A 19,069-nucleotide genomic window follows, 5' to 3' on the forward strand; every position below is an offset into this window, starting at 1 on the left:
CCTAGCCCAGGCATCTCTCTTTCCTATGACCCAAGCCAGGTTTGAACGCCCAGGTTTTCAGAGGAGGCAGGCCGGAGTATTAACCCTCGGGGGCTCGCCTCCCCTGGAACAATTGCATCTTTTGCAGCTTGCTTATTTCCCCTCCCCTCAGATTGAAGTCACGTTGTCAGACTCCGTTGTAGTTGTTTGGAACCCTGCTTGTAGGGCTGTAAATGTTTAATGGGGGTGTATTGTTGACCAAGTAACCCAATCTGCCTCCGTCTGGGCTGCTGCAGGAATCTCCTGTTAGTGAGGCCTTGGCCTGGCTGCAGCTGGACGAGACAGTTTGCGTCAGTAAATCCTCTGCTGCTGCTCTTGCTGTACAGCATGGCTGAGTTATGAAAGGCCTTTCCCCATCACTCCCTGCCCAGGAGGGCTGGGGTTTGAATGCCAGCTGAGGACAAGCATGGACCTGCCTGCTGATCCCCCAGCCCCTCGAGGCTGCCTGAAGTCCTCATGGCACCCTGGTCGCTTGGCAGCACCTCAGCTGAGTCTGTGTTTTAAAGCTGGAAGTAGGGTTAGGAGGAGAACGGGGGGTGCATCAATCTGGGGCCGCCTGGGGAAGGCGAGGAGTAAGCCTGGGTAGGAACAATGCGGGAGGCAAATGGGGACAGGCAGGCTCCTGAAAGAACAGGGGTAATATGGGCTTCTTCAGCATCTCATCAGACACCAGATCTGTAACTCCCACTGGCTGGATTTCTGTGCCCTCCCTCCCACCCCCCCGCCTCTTTGAAAACATCCTGGAGAGAGGACTCTTTTCCTCTGCCACCTCCTCATCCTTCTGCCAGGGACATCAGTGTGGAAACAGGAGAACAGAGCTGCTCCTTCCCCAGTGGAGTCCAGCCGTCCCTGCCGATGCCCATCACATGGGGTGGTGCCGGAGCGGAGTGCAGTGCCCCAGAGGGGGACTGCAGGGCTCTGCTGAAGAAGCAGCAGCCAGACCCTTGAGGAGCAAGGATCCTGTTTCATGCAGCCGTCCCTGGCTCATAGTGGAGGCGGGACAAGAAACCCAATCTACAAGACAGGCAGAATCATGCCCATGGAGAATGTTTTCCAGAAGCCGTTGGTGGCTCGTTAATAAAAACGGCTCCTTGTATCTGTTACGCTAGCTGCCCAGCGGCACGCGGGTGCTGTGCATGGCATTACCATGGACACAGCAGAGAGGTAGCCACCTGCCTTGTTTCCTCACTGTTTATTTCTTCTTCTTCCCCTGCCCAGTGGTGCCAATCTCCTGGCCGTGAACACAGACGGGAACATGCCATACGACCTCTGCGAGGACGATGTGACGCTGGACTACATTGAAACGGCCATGGCAGATCAGGGTGAGTCTCCCCAATCCTGGGCCGGTGTCTCATTCCCTTTCCCTGTTGTCACATTGATGTTTCATGGTTATTCACACACTGCTGGGTGTGGTCGTCCCACCCCCTGGTCCGTCCCCCCCACCGGCTGTCCTATTCTGTTCGGGCATTGCAAGCCCCCTCCATGGTGCAGCAAGCCACTGTCAGGGCTGGGCGGGTTGGCACCTTGGCAGCAGTGTCCAACCCAGAATGCCCCATTTACCTTCCAGTGAGATCTGTGTTGGGTTCTCTCGTTGCGCAGCTTCTGTTTCTAGTGCTCTCCTGACACAGAGAGACATCCTAGAATGAAGGAGCATCACTTCTTAAGATCCAGATTTTGACTCCTCCCCTGCTAGATGGCTCCAGGCTGGGCTGGGAAAGGGCTGTAGGGAACCCTATTAGCAGTCTCCTTCCTCTTAACCACGGAGATTTCCTGGTGGGTGATGAGCCTCTTGCATAGAGACCACTGATTTCTTGCTCCTTTTGTTATTTATACAGTGCCATGGGTGTGCATGGCACTTGACGACAGACAGAAGTGATCTTCCCCATGAAGAGCCACCAGTCTACGTTCAATAAACCCTGCTTAGACACAGGGAGAATTGCTAGCTGGCAAGGAGAGTGGGAGTAATGGGAAGCTCGCATACTTTGAGGCGAGGAGAGTTACCTGCACCAAACACATCCATTTGTTTATGTACAAAACCCATCAAGTTGATGCAGGAGTGCGGGGCAAGGGCGGAGCTGGTGGAAGAAATGGGTTCTGAGGAGGGGTTTGAAGGAGCAGCATTCGGGTTGTCTGGCATACAGGACCAGGAAGGACGTCCCACGGAGCGAGGGCGACATGGGCAATGGCTAAGGGTGAAAGAAAGTCAAACTAGGTAAGCAGGCTAGTGGAGGGAGACAAGGGAGCAGGGGAATGTGGGCCTGAGCCCTGAAGGGGAGGAGGGAGGAGCTGGCCCCTGATGTGGAAGGTAGATGTTGAAGGGCCTGGGGGAAAACTGGGAATGGGGGGAGATTGATGGTGGGGATCCAGTTGTTGGAGACACAGGTACAGATGGGAGACTAAGCAGAGGGGAGCGACCCAGGGGAAAGGGTGGATTTTGTAAGCAATGAGATGGAAGCAAAGCCATGGGAGTGGAGTAGGTCACTCAGGTACGGTGCAGAGTAGATGACCAAGTAGATGGCTGCTTTTGGGCAAGGGATGTGTGCGCGTCTTCCTGGGTAGACTAGTGCAGATTGTAAGAAACCAGCATTGTCTTTGGCCTGGAGTCCAATAAGCAAACACCTCTCAGCCTTGCTGCTGGGGTACAGGCCAGCTCCCAGTCCCATCTACCATGGCTACCCTCCTGGCACTTACTCTCTGTGTAGGAATAACTCAGGAGGCGATTGAGGAGGCCCGAGCTGCCACGGAGCACAGCATGGTGGAAGATATCCGAAAGCTGCTTCAGGCAGGTGCCGATCTGAACACTCCACTTGACCACAGTGCCACTCTGGTAAGTTCCCCGGTCATAGTGCCGAGAGCTAGGGAGAGCTCTGCCCGAGAAGTGAGGCGCAGGAGACCATGGCTGCTGGGGAACACGGAGTGGGGGACTGGTCTTAGGGAGGCAGCACAAGCCCCACCTCTTGGGGGACAAAGCACTGATGAACATACTCAATCCGGCCGTGGCTGGGGAGAAACTAGAACTGACCCATTGCTCTGGAGCTCCTCTGCATGCGGGACGCCTCGTAGGCCACCAGCAGCAGGGCCGGAACCACTAGCTTTTCCTTCCAAGGACTTTGCCTGTTCAGACCAATAGCCGTGGAAGCACTGCCAGCAGTCAGGGCCACCACCTGTGCCTCTAAGCAAGCCAAACTGAAAGCTAGCAAAACCCAGTCTCCACATCCCCCAGCAGCTGCTGCAGTCCTGGGGCCTAGGACAGCGCCTGTGGCTCTGGTGGAGAACTATCTCCTGTCCGCAGACAAGGCAAGTCCATCCTGCTACGTTTGCCATTGCTGAGCACTGGGTTCTCCCATCCCACCTAAAGGCTGTGCAGTGAATACAAATGCACTGAAACGGCTCAGTCCGAGCCCACAGAGCCATCTGGGGCCACTGTGTCTCCACCTACAGAGTCCCAGTCCACGTGCTCATATATCGGAGTGCTCAGACGCAGTCCACGGTCTTGGGGTCCATTTGGGTCCCTCAGAGCTGTTAGAAGTCAAGGTAGCCATGGCAGCAAGAACCTCCCACTTCCACCTGGGTCTGGCCAGAACATCTGCCCATCTCCCGTCAGGCTCTGGCCTGGTTACAATGATTCACATGTCTGCGACCACCCGGGTAGATCATTTCAACCCTGCATTGCCAGAAGCTGCATGCTCTGAGAAAGCACCAGCTAGTACAAAATGCAGCAGTCCATCTCCTCAGCCGCATGGGGTGCTGTGAAGACATTCCCCGATGCACCATGCTCTGCCCTGGCTACGCATTGAGCACGCACTCCAGCTCTCTCTGCCCTGATACTCAAGGCCCTGCATGCGCCTGCCTCTGGAGGATCCAGTTCACAGTGGAACCCCCTCCTTGCACAGCATGTTGGCTCCTGCTGCAGAGCTGCTTGGGTGTGGCCTGGGAAGAATGGCCAGCTGGCTCGCTAGCTGTCCCCTCTGTGCCCATTCCTTGGCCTGTTGATCACAGCAGGGAAGGAGGTGACCCCATACCCTTCTGTCTCTGGAGACTGCTGATCAAATGGGACAGGCCCAGATGGAACTGACTGGTCTCCATCTGAGCCCAAGTTCACACTAGAAACTTCATAGAATCATAGAAGATCAGGGTTGGAAGGGACCTCAGGAGGTCATCTAGTACAACCCCCTGCTCAAAGCAGGACAGGTCCCCAACTAAATCATCCCAGCCAGGGCTTTGTCAAGCCTGACCTTAAAAACCTCTAAGGAAGAAGATTCCACCACCTCCCTAGGGAACCCATTCCAGTGTTTCACCACCCTCCTAGTGAAAAAGTTTTTCCTAATATCCAACCTAAACCTCTCCCACTGCAACTTGAGACCATTACTCCTCCTTCTGTCATCTGCTACCACTCCATCCTCTTTGAAACCCCCTTTCAGGGAGTTGAAAGTAGCTATCAAATCCCCCCTCATTCTTCTCTTCTGCAGACTAAACAATCCCAGTTCCCTCAGCCTCTCCTCATAAGTCATGTGTTCCAGTCCCCTAATCATTTTTGTTGCCCTCTGCTGGACGTTTTCCAATTTTTCCACATCCTTCTTGTAGTGTGGGGCCCAAAACTGGACACAGTACTCCAGATGAGGCCTCACCAATGTGGAATAGAGGGGAACGATCACGTCCCTCGATCTGCTGCCAATGCCCCTACTTATACATCCCCAAATGCCGTTGGCCTTCTTGGCAACAAGGGCACACTGTTGACTTACATCCAGCTTCTCGTCCACTGTCACCCCTAGGTCCTTTTCTGCAGAACTGCTGCCTAGCCATTCGGTCCCTAGTCTGTAGTGGTGCATGGGATTCTTCCGTCCTAAGTGCAGGACTCTGCACTTATCCTTGTTGAACCTCATCAGATTTCTTTTGGCCCAATCCTCTAATTTGTCTAGGGCCCTCTGTATCCTATCCCTACCCTCCAGCATATCTACCTCTCCTCCCAGTTTAGTGTCATCAACTTCGACGGTAGAGTAACACCAGTGTGGGGAGCGGGGGGAGTTATTTTACTTCCTGTAACGCTTCTCTACTGGCATAAACCCTAGTGTCAATGCAGCGATACTGGGCAAGGCACTTGGATGCTGCTATCGTTTGTTTCACTCGGGATTGGTATAAACTGTCCCAGCAAACCGCCTCTTTGCAGGTGTCAGCAGCAACTGCCCTGAGCAGCTTTGCTGGTTTAGCCATCCCAGCCAAGCTTTGCCGGAGAGAGCAGCCCTGGCGTTAGGGCCTGGCCCGGGTTTCTAGCGCTGGCAACTTCTGCTTTGCAGCTGCACATTGCCTCGGCAAATGGCTACCTGGAAGCTGCCGAGCTGCTGCTGGAACACAAGGCCAGCACGAGCGCGAAGGACAATGATGGGTGGGAGCCCCTCCATGCTGCTGCCTGCTGGGGGCAGGTGAGTACTTGTAGGCAGGTGAGAATGCACATCTAGCCCACTGGCTGAGGGGTGGGCAGCTGGTAACTCGGAGTGTTCCTATTGGGAATTTCCGACCCTGAACATCCTCCCAGTGGTGGAGTACAGCGCCTCCTAGCGGCACAGCCACCTCAGCACTGGTCATGGACGGCATTCCCTTGCTGTCGGGCCTGCCAGCGTGCTTTCCGTAGGATTGTGCGGGGGCCAGGCATATGGAAGCGATGGCTACTGAGAGTGGGGTGCTGGGCACAGGGCCACCCCAATTCCTCCCGAAGGGCCCTGGGGTGTCAAGGGGCAGGAGGGAGCTCAGGTGAACGCCTGCTGTAAAGGATGGGTGGCCGCCTCCAGTTGCAGCTCAGCAGTCAGGAATCGGAACGTGCTGTGGATGGGGGAGGGGGTGGGCAGGGGGTGCTAGAAATCTCCCTCCTGCCGGGCACAGGGCATGCGGGTCCCACTTGTGAACTCCCCCCCCACTCCCCCAGGTCATTATGGCAGTGGGAGCCGACAGGCCCAGGACACAGGAGGGTGCTGATCTGCAGAGGCTGCAGCGTCTCTGCTTCTGGCATACGCGGTTCCCAGCTGGGTGGTGATGGGGGCAGAGGGGCGTTTTCCTCTCAGCTCGGGGGCGGAGCAGGTTTGTGTGTTAGATTCTTCCTGCTTCGCTAAAGGCAACTTCCCTTGGCGCCTTCAGATCCATCTGGTGGAGCTGCTGGTGGCCCATGGAGCTGATCTCAATGGGAAGTCTGTGCTGGACGAGACGCCCTTGGGTGAGTCAAGCCGTTAGGAGAGTAGGGAGTGGAGGAGGCTGGAGGGGTGCAAGGGAAGGGGAGAGACCGAAGGAGACAGAGGCTGGTGGAGATGGATGGGGATGGGAGTGGAGCGGGGAGGTGATGGGGGCAGTACGGACTTTCTGACTCTGCAAATCCTCCGAGGTGCCTTGTTGTGTTTCGTGTGGCAGGCTCCTCCCCAACCCAGCAGTGCATTCCGAGGACCCTGCAGCCACTCCTGCTGCCAATCCCACCTCGTCCTGAACCCCCTGAAAGGCCTTAGACCCCTTTCTGTCCTCACCTCAAAGCCACGCTTTCCATTCGGGGATCAGCAGGGGTCCTTCCCAGCCCCACCTCTTTTTTCCGCCTCCACGCCTGCTCCTCCAAACCCGCCCGGGAGAGTGAAAATGCCCCATTTCTCCCAGTCCTGCTGGGGCTTCCATCCTCCAGGGGCTCAGCAGCACAGAGCCCACCTGCCCCCTCGCCTGCCCTCCAGTGCCTAGGGAGCCAGAGTCCCAAGCATGAGATTATGGTCCGCAAACATAATGCAAATGATCAATACACGCAGACAGCATAGAAACGATCATGTGACACTGCCTAGCCAGGTAGCCTGAACAGGCTAACCCAAGCACAGTGTGTAGGGGGCAAGCGGTGGGGAAAGGCAGATACAACAGAGAGGTTGAGGCAGACTGGGCGTGGGGTATGCTGGAAGGCTGGGGCTTAATTCTGATTCGGTTCTCTTTGTCGGCATGGTTAGGCTCTTGGGCTGGGGAGAAGAGGTGGGGTGTGAGGAGGATCGGGGGCAGGTGAGAGAGCAGAAAGAGGCTGGTGTTTGAGGAGCTCCTGCCGTCTAAAGACCCTTTCCCATCTCTCCCCACGTCATCTGCTCTCTGCCCCAAACGTTCCCCTCTTCCCTGCTTGCTCTGCTGGTGTGTACTCCTCTGTGAGCGGTGAGGTGGGCTGGCGGAGTGCAGGGGATGAGAAGGGCAGAGTGAGTGCTTTGAGGGGGGACCATCCCGGAGGCTGCGTGGCTCAGCGGTCAGTCGGGAGAGTGGAGGTAGCAGGGGAGCTGGAGAGGCAGGAATGCCTGAGAAGGGGGTGGCAGCAGAGGAGATCCCAGTGGGCAGGGAGTGGATGATCCTTGCCGTGGTGGGATTGCAGAGCTGGGAAGGAGTGGCGCGGAGTGCATGCCCTGGGGCTGGCTCTGCTCTGGAGCCACATGGCTGTTCACCCCCCCGTCCCTCCCCCATGTGACCCTTGCAGACGTGTGCGGCGATGAGGAGGTCCGGGCCAAGCTGCTGGAGCTGAAGCACAAGCATGATGTCATCATGAAGTCTCACGACAAGCACAAGTCGCTGCTGCAGCGACGCACCTCCAGCGCTGGCAGCCGAGGGTAAGGCCGGGGGGGACCGCTACGGACAGCTGGCCTCCCTCACAGGGGGAAGAGGCCACCCCAGAGCAGGACCCTCATTCCCAGGGGCCAGGCAGATCTGGGGAACTCAGCTGAGGCTTCCCGTCATCGGAGCTCCGGACCCTTCGCACCTTAGCTGCAGCTAGGCTCTGATGTCCCCTGCGCCCACCGGCTTTGTGCCCAAACTGAACACACGATGGCGCTCTGCTGCCATCGGGGCTGCTGTTAATGGGCACCCAGGCACCACCCTCCCCCGCCAGCTGAGCAGGCTCCAGCAAAACCACGCCTTTTAAATGTGTAGAACGGCTTGAATATAATCTGTGCCCATCCCCTTCATCCGTAACCATGGAAAGATAAGTGATCAGGCCAGTGGCAGCATATCTCTGGGCCTGTCCGTGCACCATCCGCTCCGCTTTTCAGCACCAGCTGGAAATGAATGTCCCGCAGGCGTTTGCCCCCAACCGAATAGCAGCGGTGGAGAGGTCGGTCCCTGGCGTACTGGCTCGCTCCCTGGCGGGAAGCACTCCCCTGTTTTCCAGCCATGCTGATCCTGCTCTCCGCTGTCCCCAGGAAGGTGGTGCGGCGGGTCAGTGTGACGGAGCGCACCAACTTGTATCGCAAGGAGCACGAGAAAGAGGCCATCGTCTGGCAGCAGGTGGAGTACCGGGAGAACGAGGCTGAGCTTGAGGACGAGGACAAGCAAACGGACGCTGAGCTCCGGCAGCACCTCTCCGTGAGTAGGGGCCTCGCCCTAGTGGGGACAGCCACAGCACCCCCACATTCCCTGCAGCCCCTTGGCACGCCGTGTTGGAGTGAGACGGCCGCGTTGCATGGTCCTGCCTGGCGCTGAGCATGTCTGTCTCCTGTCCCTCTTCTCAGCTCCAGGGAGAGGAGAGGTGGGTTCCCCCTCACTGCTACCCCCACCCCGAATGGATGCTCAGGGCTCCTGCCTCCACCCAGCAGCAGCAGGCTCCGAGAGCCCTGGACAAGGCTCTTGGGTGCCCCATGTGGTTGGAACCGAGTATCACTGGCCTAAACCACCCGAGCACGTCCCAGGTCCTGCTCCCCTGGCAGCCCTTAGCACTTCCCTCCCAGCGTCCCATGTGCCCCCAGCAGCCCCAAGCCTGTGCTAGTGGGACCCCCCAATGGATTCCTGCAGGGCTCCAGGTGTCCAGATCGAAGGCTGAGTACTGTACTGTTCTCCCCATCAGGGCGCCGAGGCAGAAGTGGCAGGTCCAGGGGTCTTGGTGGGAGACGAGCATCAGAATCCGGGACTGAGCCAGAGAAATGGAACTGCGGGCTCTTCTGCCCCTGGCCCCCCCAAACACCTCTACTCCAAGAGGCTGGACCGCAGCATCTCCTACCAGCTGGCCACCCAAGAGGAGCTGTCGGCCGACCTGTGCAAGGAGAAGTCCCACCACACACTAGCGGACCTCAAACGCCAGCGGGCAGCAGCCAAGCTCCAGCGACACCATCCAGAGGACTATCCTCCCACCGAGGGTGAGGGCCCCCTCGCGCCTGGCCTCGCTGAGACCCTGCGCAGCAGCAGTCACCCCCGCCTGGACGTGGAGCAGAACTCTGTCTACTACACGGCAGCCAGTGGCGACCCACCTCTTCTGAAGCTGACGGCCCCGGCCGAGGAGACCCCCGCTGAGAAGAACCGATGCTGTAAGCTGATGTGAGGCGCTGGCAAGAGAAGGTGTTGGTGGGGTGTGTCCCCTCCCTGGCATTGACCGATGGCACTAATGCCCCAGGGGGCTGCCTCTGGAACGCTGCAGCAGGGTCGGTTCTGGGAGCTGGTTTATCTTACAGGGACTCATCCATGTTCCAGACCCAGACACCGATCAGTGGCCGGGATCCAAGCGCCCCGTCGTGGGCAGCAGGCTGGGAGCCAGAGGCCTGCCCAAATGGGAGCAGAATGCAATGACCTTCGTTGTCAGTACAGATTTGTGTCCTGGACTGTCTACGGCTCCCCGCATGCAATTTGCCAGCCCCTGCTTGGGTCAGCCCATAGCACGTTGCATGCTGGGAGCTGCAGTTGCAGAGGGCTGCATCTCTGTTGGACCTGGTGGCGTTGAATGTTGTGTAAAATGCTGGGCTACTTTTGGTCAGTTGGAGGGTCCCTCCCAGGGTGTCTGTCTGTCTGTCTGGGGTCTGCGTGTGGTTCGCAGGAAGGAGTGGAAAACCTATGGGAGCCCTCAGAGCACAGTGTATACCACGCATACAGCACTGGGGGGCGAGGGGATGTCCCCATGCTTACCTGACACGAAGGCAAACGGCTGCAATGGGGTGAGAACGTTTCTCTTTACACAGAGTTTGTAGCCCAGCAGTCCCATCCTAGGCCTGGGCTGCACACGAGCTGTCCTGGTTTAACGAACGTGCATTTCAAACAGGATGGAAAGCCGTGTAGGTCCCCATGCACGCCCTTTGTGGTGGCTTACAACTGGCTTAGATCACACTCACGGGCTTGGATTCACTAAAGGAAGCGCTGGACTGTGCTTGGCCGTGTGCTGGAACAAGGCCGTCGGCTGTAATTCCCATCTTTTCTTCCAGTGGCGTTAAACTGAACTCTGAATTCAGCGCGGCCATACGCAGCCTTGCACTGAAACAGCCAAAGGTGCGGATGGATGCTGAGTTCACCACGTCAGTGCAAGTCTGATGTGGGTCCGCCCCAAACAACGTGGATAGAAGCTCGTTGTAAACCAGTATGTGTCCACATTGCACAGTGGGTTTGTGTGGGTTTAACTACATTAATCTGAACCCCTGTGCCCCCATGGTACACCACACCATGGTGCCGTGTGCCCTCCCCTCCCCCGCAGAGGACACCTGGTGTGGGGCTGTGTGCCCAGCCCCTTGTGAGCTCCTGCCCTCAGCAGTAAAATCACTTCAGCAAAGCACCTCACCCCAGGCCAAGCACAGCCTCTTGTGCTGGCTGCTCTCCCCAGGAAACACGGCCTGCGAGCGGGACATGGGAGCTGGTTTCTGGCCCCACAGTCCTTTGGGGCCTTGGCCAAGCCATGGCGCTTCCCAGGGCTCAGCGTCTGCATCTGCCAGAGCGGGAGCTGTGGAGGCTGATGAATCTGTAATGGTCTCTAGCCGCCCCTTGCCTGGGCCCTCGGAGCAGCGCTCGAAATGGGAGCAGTCTTGGACAGCGCCTCCTGCTCCCCATTGCTTACACGGGGCTCGAACAGGGCATGCCGATGGCACCCTTCTCTTCTCCCGTTCTCTGCAGAAACGCCGGCCCACCGCGTGTCCCCTCCCTGCACAGGTGAGACATGTTTTTGTCCTCCTGCTGCATGAGGCTCCCAGGAGCCTTATGTTGAACCCCGCACCTCCACCCGAGGGCAGCACTGGTAGCATCTCAGGCGTCCGAGGGCTACCCCAGCTTCACGCCCATTGAGGGGTGCCCTCAGGGGCCCAGGTCCAGTGTGCCAATTCCCAGGTGAGCTCAGCAAAGCCCCTTTGGCCTGCTGCGGAGGGTGGCATGCTGGAACCTGGAGGCCTGTCCCTCTCTATTAATGACTGGGGGGGCTATGGCAGACTTCCGTTGACGTAGGGCCTCAGACTCTGCCTTCTCGGCCTGCCATGCTGTTGCTCCGGCGCCGGGCTCTACGATTAGAACTTCAGGAGGCGGGTGGAGTGGAAGTGGAAGAGCTTCAGCTAGAAATGTTCTCGCCTTTCAGCTGCAATCAGGAGCATGCCGCTCTCTGGGATCCAGCCGGCTGGGGGGTGGCGTCCCTCTGGGGGGTGGCTCTCGTGGCTTGCAATAGCTTATCCCCTAGATGGGATTGTCCCCGCTCGCTTATTCCTCTCTGCCCCGTTGCATCCAGCCGTGGCTATTCAAACCCACGTGCTAGGCCTCTCGTCCCTCTGTTCTTCACCACCCCTCACGGCCTGCGAAGCATCAGCTAGCCCCATCTCCCCAGCCGAAGATCAGCCCTAGCAAGGGCCCAGCTGGATGTAATGCTGCCCACTGGCTGGGGGAAAGCAGGAACCTCACCTTTGAATCCTCTGGGGAACCCCCTTCAGCTCTGACCCTCCAGCTTGGAGAGAGCATCTCTAGGCTGAACTTGTACTGACCACGGGGCCAGTGAAATCTTTCCTCCCATGGTGGTTCTGCTCCAAGAGCCTCCTGCCTGCCCCTGGGAGAATACAACTGTAGGGAGCTCTGGGCCTCTGCTAGGCTCTGGGGCTTGTGCTCACCAGCGATGGCGGCTGGCGTAAAATCTCCTGCCGGGACCGGACTCTGCACGGTGTGTTTGTACACGGTGTGTTTGTTCGTTTTGTATGGAGCACTCTCCTTTGATCACAAAGTCCATTTCCAAGGAGTTCTGTAGCCTTGGTTCCAGCCCAGTCGAGTTGCCTGCCGGCGGGTTCGGAGGTGCTGATTTTATACTTTATTTGGCACAATCTTTCTTGATCTCTCCAGGTTTTGATTTGTAGCTCCTGTTGTCTCTTCATTTCCTGTCCACAATAAACCAGCATTGGAGCAGTGAGCAGCCCTTGTGCTTGGGCCCAAATGTGTCCCTTGCCCCATCAGCACTAACCGCCTCCACCCCCTGAAAGAAATGAGTTAGAGCTGGGCTGCCCCTCCCTGGACCCAGGCAATGCAAGGATCCACTGCTGGGTGTTCTGCCACCCTAGCTCAGGGTGTGTCTCTGCACGGGGGATGGGCCTTCAGGATCCACACCCCTGAGCAATTGGGCTGCAGAGTGGGGCTCACCCTAGCGGTGGGTGCTGTCACTGGCAGCCGTTAACCCTTAGCACCGTGGCACCCAGGAGTATTGGGATTCCTAACACTCAGCCTTCCGGAGTAGCCTGAAAACACCCCAGTCCCGCTCCTGTCTCTGCCTGAGAGGCAGGGAGGCCTGGGTTCCAGATGTTCCCATTCACTGCGTCTGGGTGGGGCTGGGACAGAGTGTTCTGCTAACAAGATGGTCTCACAGGCATGGTCGTTAGGAGGGAAGAAGGGTCTAGTGGTCACAGCAGGACATGGATCCAGGACCCTGGGTTCTCCTTTCAGTGTTCTCTGCATATTCCAGCTCAGGGAGAGGTAGAACTCGAGCTAGCAGACACGCCTCACTCACCCTTTCTTCAGTGACGGTCGCCCATGCCAGGGTGAGGGTTTCAAGGAGGGTCACACGCCAGCTGCCTCCGTTCCCTCGAACCACGTGTTGGGTGAAGCTCGGGGATCTTTCAGCTCCGTGATTAGGTGGCAGAGCAGTCAGCTTGTCTACGAAGTCAAACGCAGGGTGGTTCAGGTGGTGATTGACAATCCGATGGCGTCCTGCTCTCAGAACAAGCAAGGGGGGACTCGTTCTCTACCGTTACACCTGGAGCAAAGAGCCTTTGGAGCTGGCGTATCGGTTACAAGGTTCAGCCAGTAGCAATCCATGTAGCGGGGAGAAAACTGTCTGAGTTGGTCAGTATGGCAGATGCACAAGTGATCTTTGAAGGACGAAACAGTAAAACACCTCTTCAGTTTAGGGGCCCCTCTGACAACACACCCCATGTGGCCAGCAGCAACAGACGTGTCAGAAATTTTGCTTGAGAGCAGGCAGAGCCAGGGAATCGCTATCGAATGCCTTTCGAATGCACTGAGGTCAGGGCTTCCCCCATTTCCCCTCATTCAGAAAGTGATAAACAAGAGAAGCCACGGTAATTTTAATAGCACCAGCATGGCCCAGGTAATGGTATCCGCCCTTAACTCACCTGTCCAGAGGGCTAATGGAGCCTCGGCTAATGGAGCCTCTGCCACTGGCCCTGGACTTGTAGCAACCACAGGGGCTGGTTTCTTACTCAGATCTACACTCTCCATTTAATTACAGTGGGCATGTTAGAAGAAAAGTGGTTCATTCAAGGTGCAAAATGTGCTGTTGCATTCTAGGAACGTGTCCACATGGAAGCATCATTGTCACACATGGAAAAGATTTTTATTGTGGGTTCCCATGTATGGTATAGAGCCAGGTACCGCACCACTTAGTTCCATTTTGTAATGTTTATGGACCAAAAGGAAACAGATCTTTCACTGTCTTCAGGAAAGGGTCCTCTCTCAGCCATATCAGCGTATTGGGTACGAGGGGCGGGGGGTGCGCGCGCGCGCAAACTAATTTTATTAATGATGGAGTTAAAAGGTTCTTAAAGAGCCTAAATAATTTGTACCCTCCACTAAAACTCACTATGCCAGTTTGGGATTTACCCATAGAGCTCTCACAATTGATGGACGCCCCCCCCCGCCCCCCTTTGAGGGTGTAGGAAGCTGTAATTTATTTCATTTGTCTACTAAGACAGTGTTTTAAGAGCCCTCACCTCCGCCAGGTGTACATACATTAATGGCTGATCTGCACATCACAGGTTTTCGTAAAAACAAGGTAATTCTCCATATACACTCCCAACGTTTTTAATGAAAGTGATCTATTTTCCTATAAACCAGTTTACCTTTTTACTGGTTTTTCCCCCAAGCCCCCTTCTCAGGCTGGAGAGGCTGTTACATGCTCTGGACGTTAGAGGCATTTTAGCCTTTATCTAGACAGGACGGAACAATTCAGACGGTCCCCAAACTTGTTTATAGCTTATAAAAGAAAGAACAAGGGGAAAGCTGTTTCTGTACAAACCCTGTCACCGTGGGTCAGACTGTTTTAAAGTAGTTTATTAATTGAAAGGGTCGGCCCTTCCTCGGGGGGTCAGGCCGCTAGATCAAGGGCAACTTCTGGGGCTTTTTCTAAACACTGCGCACTCCCATCTGTAACCTAGGTCTGAGGCAAGATTGGGCAGGGCAGCCCTGCAGGCCTTATTTCATTAGGACCCCGTGGTCCCATCAGCCTGGACCCGAGTACTGCCTGTTAATCTAGCCCATGAGTGGGAAAGGGCAGAGGACACTCAAAGGAGAAACAAAGGTTGCTTGCCTGTCACCGGAGTTCTTCGAGACGGACTCTCCGCCTGCCATGCCCCTCGACCGCGGAGTCCTACTGACTAAAGGGGTTGGGGGTCACAGGGGAGGGAACTGAGGTGGCTGCAGCACCATGCCCGGTTTATGCGCTTGCCCTGGGACGTTTGAGGGGCGAGGGAGGCGGGTGAGAGCCTATTCAGGTGGCACCTGTTGGCACATCCTATGAGTGTGGCCATGCAGCGGCCGTCTCCCAGATCCTTGGTTACAGGTAAGTAACCTTCATTGCTCTGCCTGGCTCTGCCCCACCTCACTCTTTGCCCGTGGTCCTGTCACTTCCCCTCTCTGTGCCTCAGTTTCCATTGGAACGTGGGAGTCTGGGGGAATGAACGTTTGAGGCTGAAGTGTTACCAGTGACGTATTGAATGAGACACTCTAGCCCATGATGCGCTGAGCCCCTGAGGAGCCGACTCTCTTTCCCTGAGCCCCGTCCTGCTGCTGCCCCATTTCTAGCAGAGGCAGGGGCCATGGGAAGGCAGCGCTGCTGGCTCCCAGCCCCTTCCGCGCTCTCCACACCGTGGGGAACTGGCAGCCAGCTCCCCACCTCTCCGGGTCCAGGGGATTTCTGAGCCATTCCTGCAGTGTCCTGCTCCATTGTTCGTCCCTATGGATCTCCACTCCCCTTGGGTCAGCCTGGCCAGATCACAGGGGAGGGGGAGGTGTGATGGCAGGAGGGTTCCTTGGGGGCTGCTTGGGCAGTGAGCTACCATCACCCCACTCCCACCTGCTAGCACTGGGAATGGGACTGCCCTATTGCTGGCATGGGACCCTAGAGCAGCTGCTGGGGTGGGGGGTGATCACCAGAGAGTCTGAATTCATTGGAGCTTCTCTCTTCCCCTTTGTCAATCTTGTTCCCCTGCTCTAGTTCTCCCCAGCCCCCATCCTTGCGTGTGAACCTGGCTGGGGCTGGAATTAGGGAAAGGCAGCCAGGTAGTGGGAGGGAGTTAAGGTGGGGGAGGGGGTTGTGCCCTGGGGAAGGGGGTTGGGGTGGGGGTGCCAGGTAGTGGGAGGGAGTTCTGAGTGGGGGAGGGGGTTCTGAGTGGGGGTTGGGGTGCAGGAGGAGGTTCCGACCAGGGGTTGGGGTGGGGCTGTGGGGTCTGGGAGGGAGTTAGGGTGCAGGAGGAGGTTCCGACCAGGGGTTGGGGAGGGGCTGTGGGGTCTGGGAGGGAGTTAGGGTGCAGGAGGAGGTTCTGACCAGGGGTTGGGGAGGGGCTGTGGGGTCTGGGAGGGAGTTAGGGTGCAGGACGGGGTTCCGACCTGGGGCAGGGGGTTCGGCGTGCGGGCTCCAGCCGGGCGGCCCTTACTTTAGGCAGCTCCCGGTTAGCGGCACAGCGGGGCTAAGGCAGGCTCCCTGCCTGCCCTGGCTCCGCGCTGCTCCTGGAAGTGGTTGGCATGTCTGGCCCCTAGGCGGAGAGGCCAGGTGGCTCTGCATGGCGCATGTTGCCAGCGCCTGCGGGCATTGCCCCCGCAGCTCCCATTGGCGGTGGTTCCTGGCCGATGGGAGCTGCAGAGCCCACACTGGGGGTGAGGACAGCACACGGAGCTTCCCGGATCCCCCTGCACCTAGGGGCCTGACGTGGCGGCTGCTTCCTGGGAGCTGTGCGGAGCCAGGGCAGGCAAGGAGCCTGCCTTCGCCCTGCTGCCCCGCCAACTGGACTTTTAGCAGCCCTGTCAGCAGTGCTGAGCGGAGCCGCCAGGGTCCCTTTTCGACCAGGCGTTCTAGTCAAAAACTGGACACCTGGCAACCCTACCCCAGATCAGTGGCCGCTTTTGAACTGGAACGTAGGACTCTGCCCTGGATTGGCCCTCAGAGGAGCTGCCTGTGAGCGAGAGAGAGCCAGGGCAAGCGCCCCTTCCCGAGTCCTGGGGTGGGGGCAGCCTTCACCCTACATCTGTGCCTGCAGGTCAGTGGGGCACGTGGCTCGGCCAGCATTATCCCTACTGAGGACAGTGTGCCCCAAAGCCCTGGGATGGTGGTGCTGCCCAGGCCCAGTGCATCCCACATGGGGCTCACAGAAGAAGAGGCTGGTGTCCCATGTGCCCAATGGGGGTGGAGGGTCTGACTCCAGGGCTTCGCTCTGGCTGTGGGGGCTGGTTTGGGTTTGCCAGGATCCCCCTGCCCCCAAAGCTGCGTGCATGGGGGGAGGGATGGGGCTGGCGCTGCCCTTTGGCTCTGTGCCCTGGGCCAGCTTTCATCCTCTGGCCCATGGCCGGCAGCCTGGGAGAGCCAGGATACTGCTGTGGGGGTCCAGGGAGGTTGTTGGGATTCTGCCCTAGAGCAAGTCCTGCCCACAGAAACCTTCTCTAATCCTCAGGCCCTGCCACCCCCTTCTGATCCCTGCAACCCCAGGAAACCTCCCTCTGATCCTGGCACCCTGTCCCTCATCCCGGAAACCCCCCTCTAATCCCCGTACCCTGCTCCATTGCCCTTCCCTTTCCCCGGACGTGTGTGTGGAGCAGGCTGGTTTCTCCTGCAGCCCTCTGAGAGGGGCCATCTCCAATGGCGGCTGATGCCCTTCGGGCCCTCGGGTTGGGGAGGAGCCAAGCTGCCCTTCTCGCTTGGCCCCAGTTTCAGGCCCCTGCCCCCCACTTCCCTACAAGGCAGAGAAGGGTGAACACTGGGTTGTTGCTCCCCCAGTGCCCTGCAGTGCGCTGGGCTGGGGCCAGCCTGGTCCAGAGCCTTGGGCTCCTATGACGTGCTGGGCTCTGGGGGATCTGCAGGGCCCGGAGGGGGCTGGACCCCCTCCAGGGGGTGAGACTAAAACCTTCGTTGTGGCCTGCCCTTGGCACGGGACCCTGGGCGGCTCTGCCCGTCTGCGCGGGTGGGCTCGGAGGGGCTGCCTGCGTCAGGGGCCTGCAGCAGTCAGACACTGATCCCTGGCACAGGGCAGGCTGGCACCCGGGCCCCCGTCCTGCCGCACCTGCCCCGGGCCCCCGTCCTGCCCTGCTCAGGTGGGCATTGGAGGGGGCTGTGGGGCTGGCAGGGCGAGTTCAGCGGTTGCTCCTGCAGGCCGATCCGTGCCACAGCCCGGGGGCAGAGGACGGCGGGGGTGGAGCGATGTGGTGCCCGGGACCGGCAGGGCTTATCTCCTGCCTGAGCGGGTCTGTCCCTTGGCCAGTTCAAACTCCACCGGCGCCGTGGCACCTTGCCCCCCAGGGAGCGAGGGGGAGGGGCGGGATTCCAGGATTCTGCTCTCGTTGGGGGTGGGGGGGGGTGCGTGGTCCCTCCCCACGCTGCCAAGAGAGAGCGAAAGCAGCGTCACGCTGCACCCGCTCTGCGGTATCGCCCCACCCATGGTCAGGGGACAGGGTCCCCTCTCGGTGTCCCCGGTTCTTGGAGGGTGGGCCCAGTCTCTGTGCCCCGCCCCCAGCCCAAACTGGCCTTGTGACTCCAGTTGCCCTGCGCGGAGGGGGCGCTGTCCTGGCACGGTGCCCGTCCCCCGGCCTTGCTGAGGGCATGGCCGGGGCTCGGGAAGTGGCATCCCTGAGCCCAGCTGTTGCCAGAGCCCTTTGGGACAGGGCATGAAGGCTGTGGGTTGGGGAGCTGATACCTTCCCTTGTCACCCCCAAACTTTGCCCTCCAGGGGAATTTCCCCAGACTTTCTGCGAGGGGTGTCCCCCAGCCCCTAGCCCAGACCCTCCATCCCAGGGCAGAGGGCGTCTCAGCCAGGCCTGGGGGAGCCCTCGCAACTGGTGATACGGCCCTTCCAGACATCTGGGGGCTCTGATCAGCTGCACCCCTCACCCCGCCATTAACCCTGTCACTGCCATGCAGCCCCCTGGCTCCCTGGTGGACATGGTTTAAAGCAGGCCTGGCACTCCAGCCCAAAGGACAGGGGGGCCCGACTGCACCCAGGTGGCTGGAGGGGTGTGGGGGAGGGGCATTGCACCTCCATTGCCCCCTCAGGGTGAGGGCCAAGGGTATCTGTGTGGGGAGGGAACTGGCATGAGGGGGCCCCGGGGGCTGGGCAGAGGCACCCAGTGCTGGGCTGGCAGGGAGGGGTGTGGAGGGATGGCTGGTAGGGGGGCGGTCTGGGGGAGGGTAGGTAGGTCACTGGAATGGCCTCTGGGGATAGGAAGAGCCGGGGGGAGGAGCTGCTGGGGGCTGGGCTCCTGGGAGCTGAATCTCCCCACCTCACCTGTTGATATCTGAGCAGGGCCCCAGGCGCTCCCCCCCTCCCCCCCCCCACGAGTGCCCCACTGACTGCTCCAGCTGTCGGCTGTGGGGCTAGCCTGACAGTTGGGCTGGGATGGCTCCAGCCGGGCCAAGGGACAAGCCAGACCTGACTCCTCGTGGCATGTGGCTGGCAGCAGATCCCCTGCCGGGGGGCAGGGAGGGGAGGGCAGCAGTGGGTCGGGCAAGGGGGTACCCAGAAGGGGTTCACCTACCGGGGCTGATGGTCACCAGGCAGCTCCAGGCTGTAACAGCCCCGACCCCCGGCCAGGTGGTCCTTGGGTGGGTGGGTCC

General features: G+C 58.9%; 1 protein-coding gene across 4 annotated transcripts in view; it reads left to right on the top strand.

Moving 5' to 3' along the window:
• Positions 1-12,156, top strand: part of PPP1R16A (protein phosphatase 1 regulatory subunit 16A) — an 81,608-nt gene extending 69,452 nt beyond the window's left edge. For all 4 annotated transcript variants that reach the window (XM_073329909.2, XM_073329908.2, XM_073329911.2 and 1 more), the window contains 7 exons: positions 1,258-1,361; positions 2,742-2,866; positions 5,334-5,459; positions 6,169-6,244; positions 7,508-7,637; positions 8,226-8,388; positions 8,867-12,156. In XM_073329909.2, the coding sequence (XP_073186010.1) occupies positions 1,258-1,361; positions 2,742-2,866; positions 5,334-5,459; positions 6,169-6,244; positions 7,508-7,637; positions 8,226-8,388; positions 8,867-9,337 (1,195 nt within the window). In that variant the 3' untranslated portion in view covers positions 9,338-12,156. The remainder of the gene's footprint in view (positions 1-1,257; positions 1,362-2,741; positions 2,867-5,333; positions 5,460-6,168; positions 6,245-7,507; positions 7,638-8,225; positions 8,389-8,866) is intronic.
• The last annotated feature ends 6,913 nt before the right edge of the window (positions 12,157-19,069 follow it).

The sequence above is a fragment of the Lepidochelys kempii genome, chromosome 2 (genome assembly GCF_965140285.1).
Source record: "Lepidochelys kempii isolate rLepKem1 chromosome 2, rLepKem1.hap1, whole genome shotgun sequence".
NCBI lineage: Eukaryota > Metazoa > Chordata > Testudines > Cheloniidae > Lepidochelys > Lepidochelys kempii.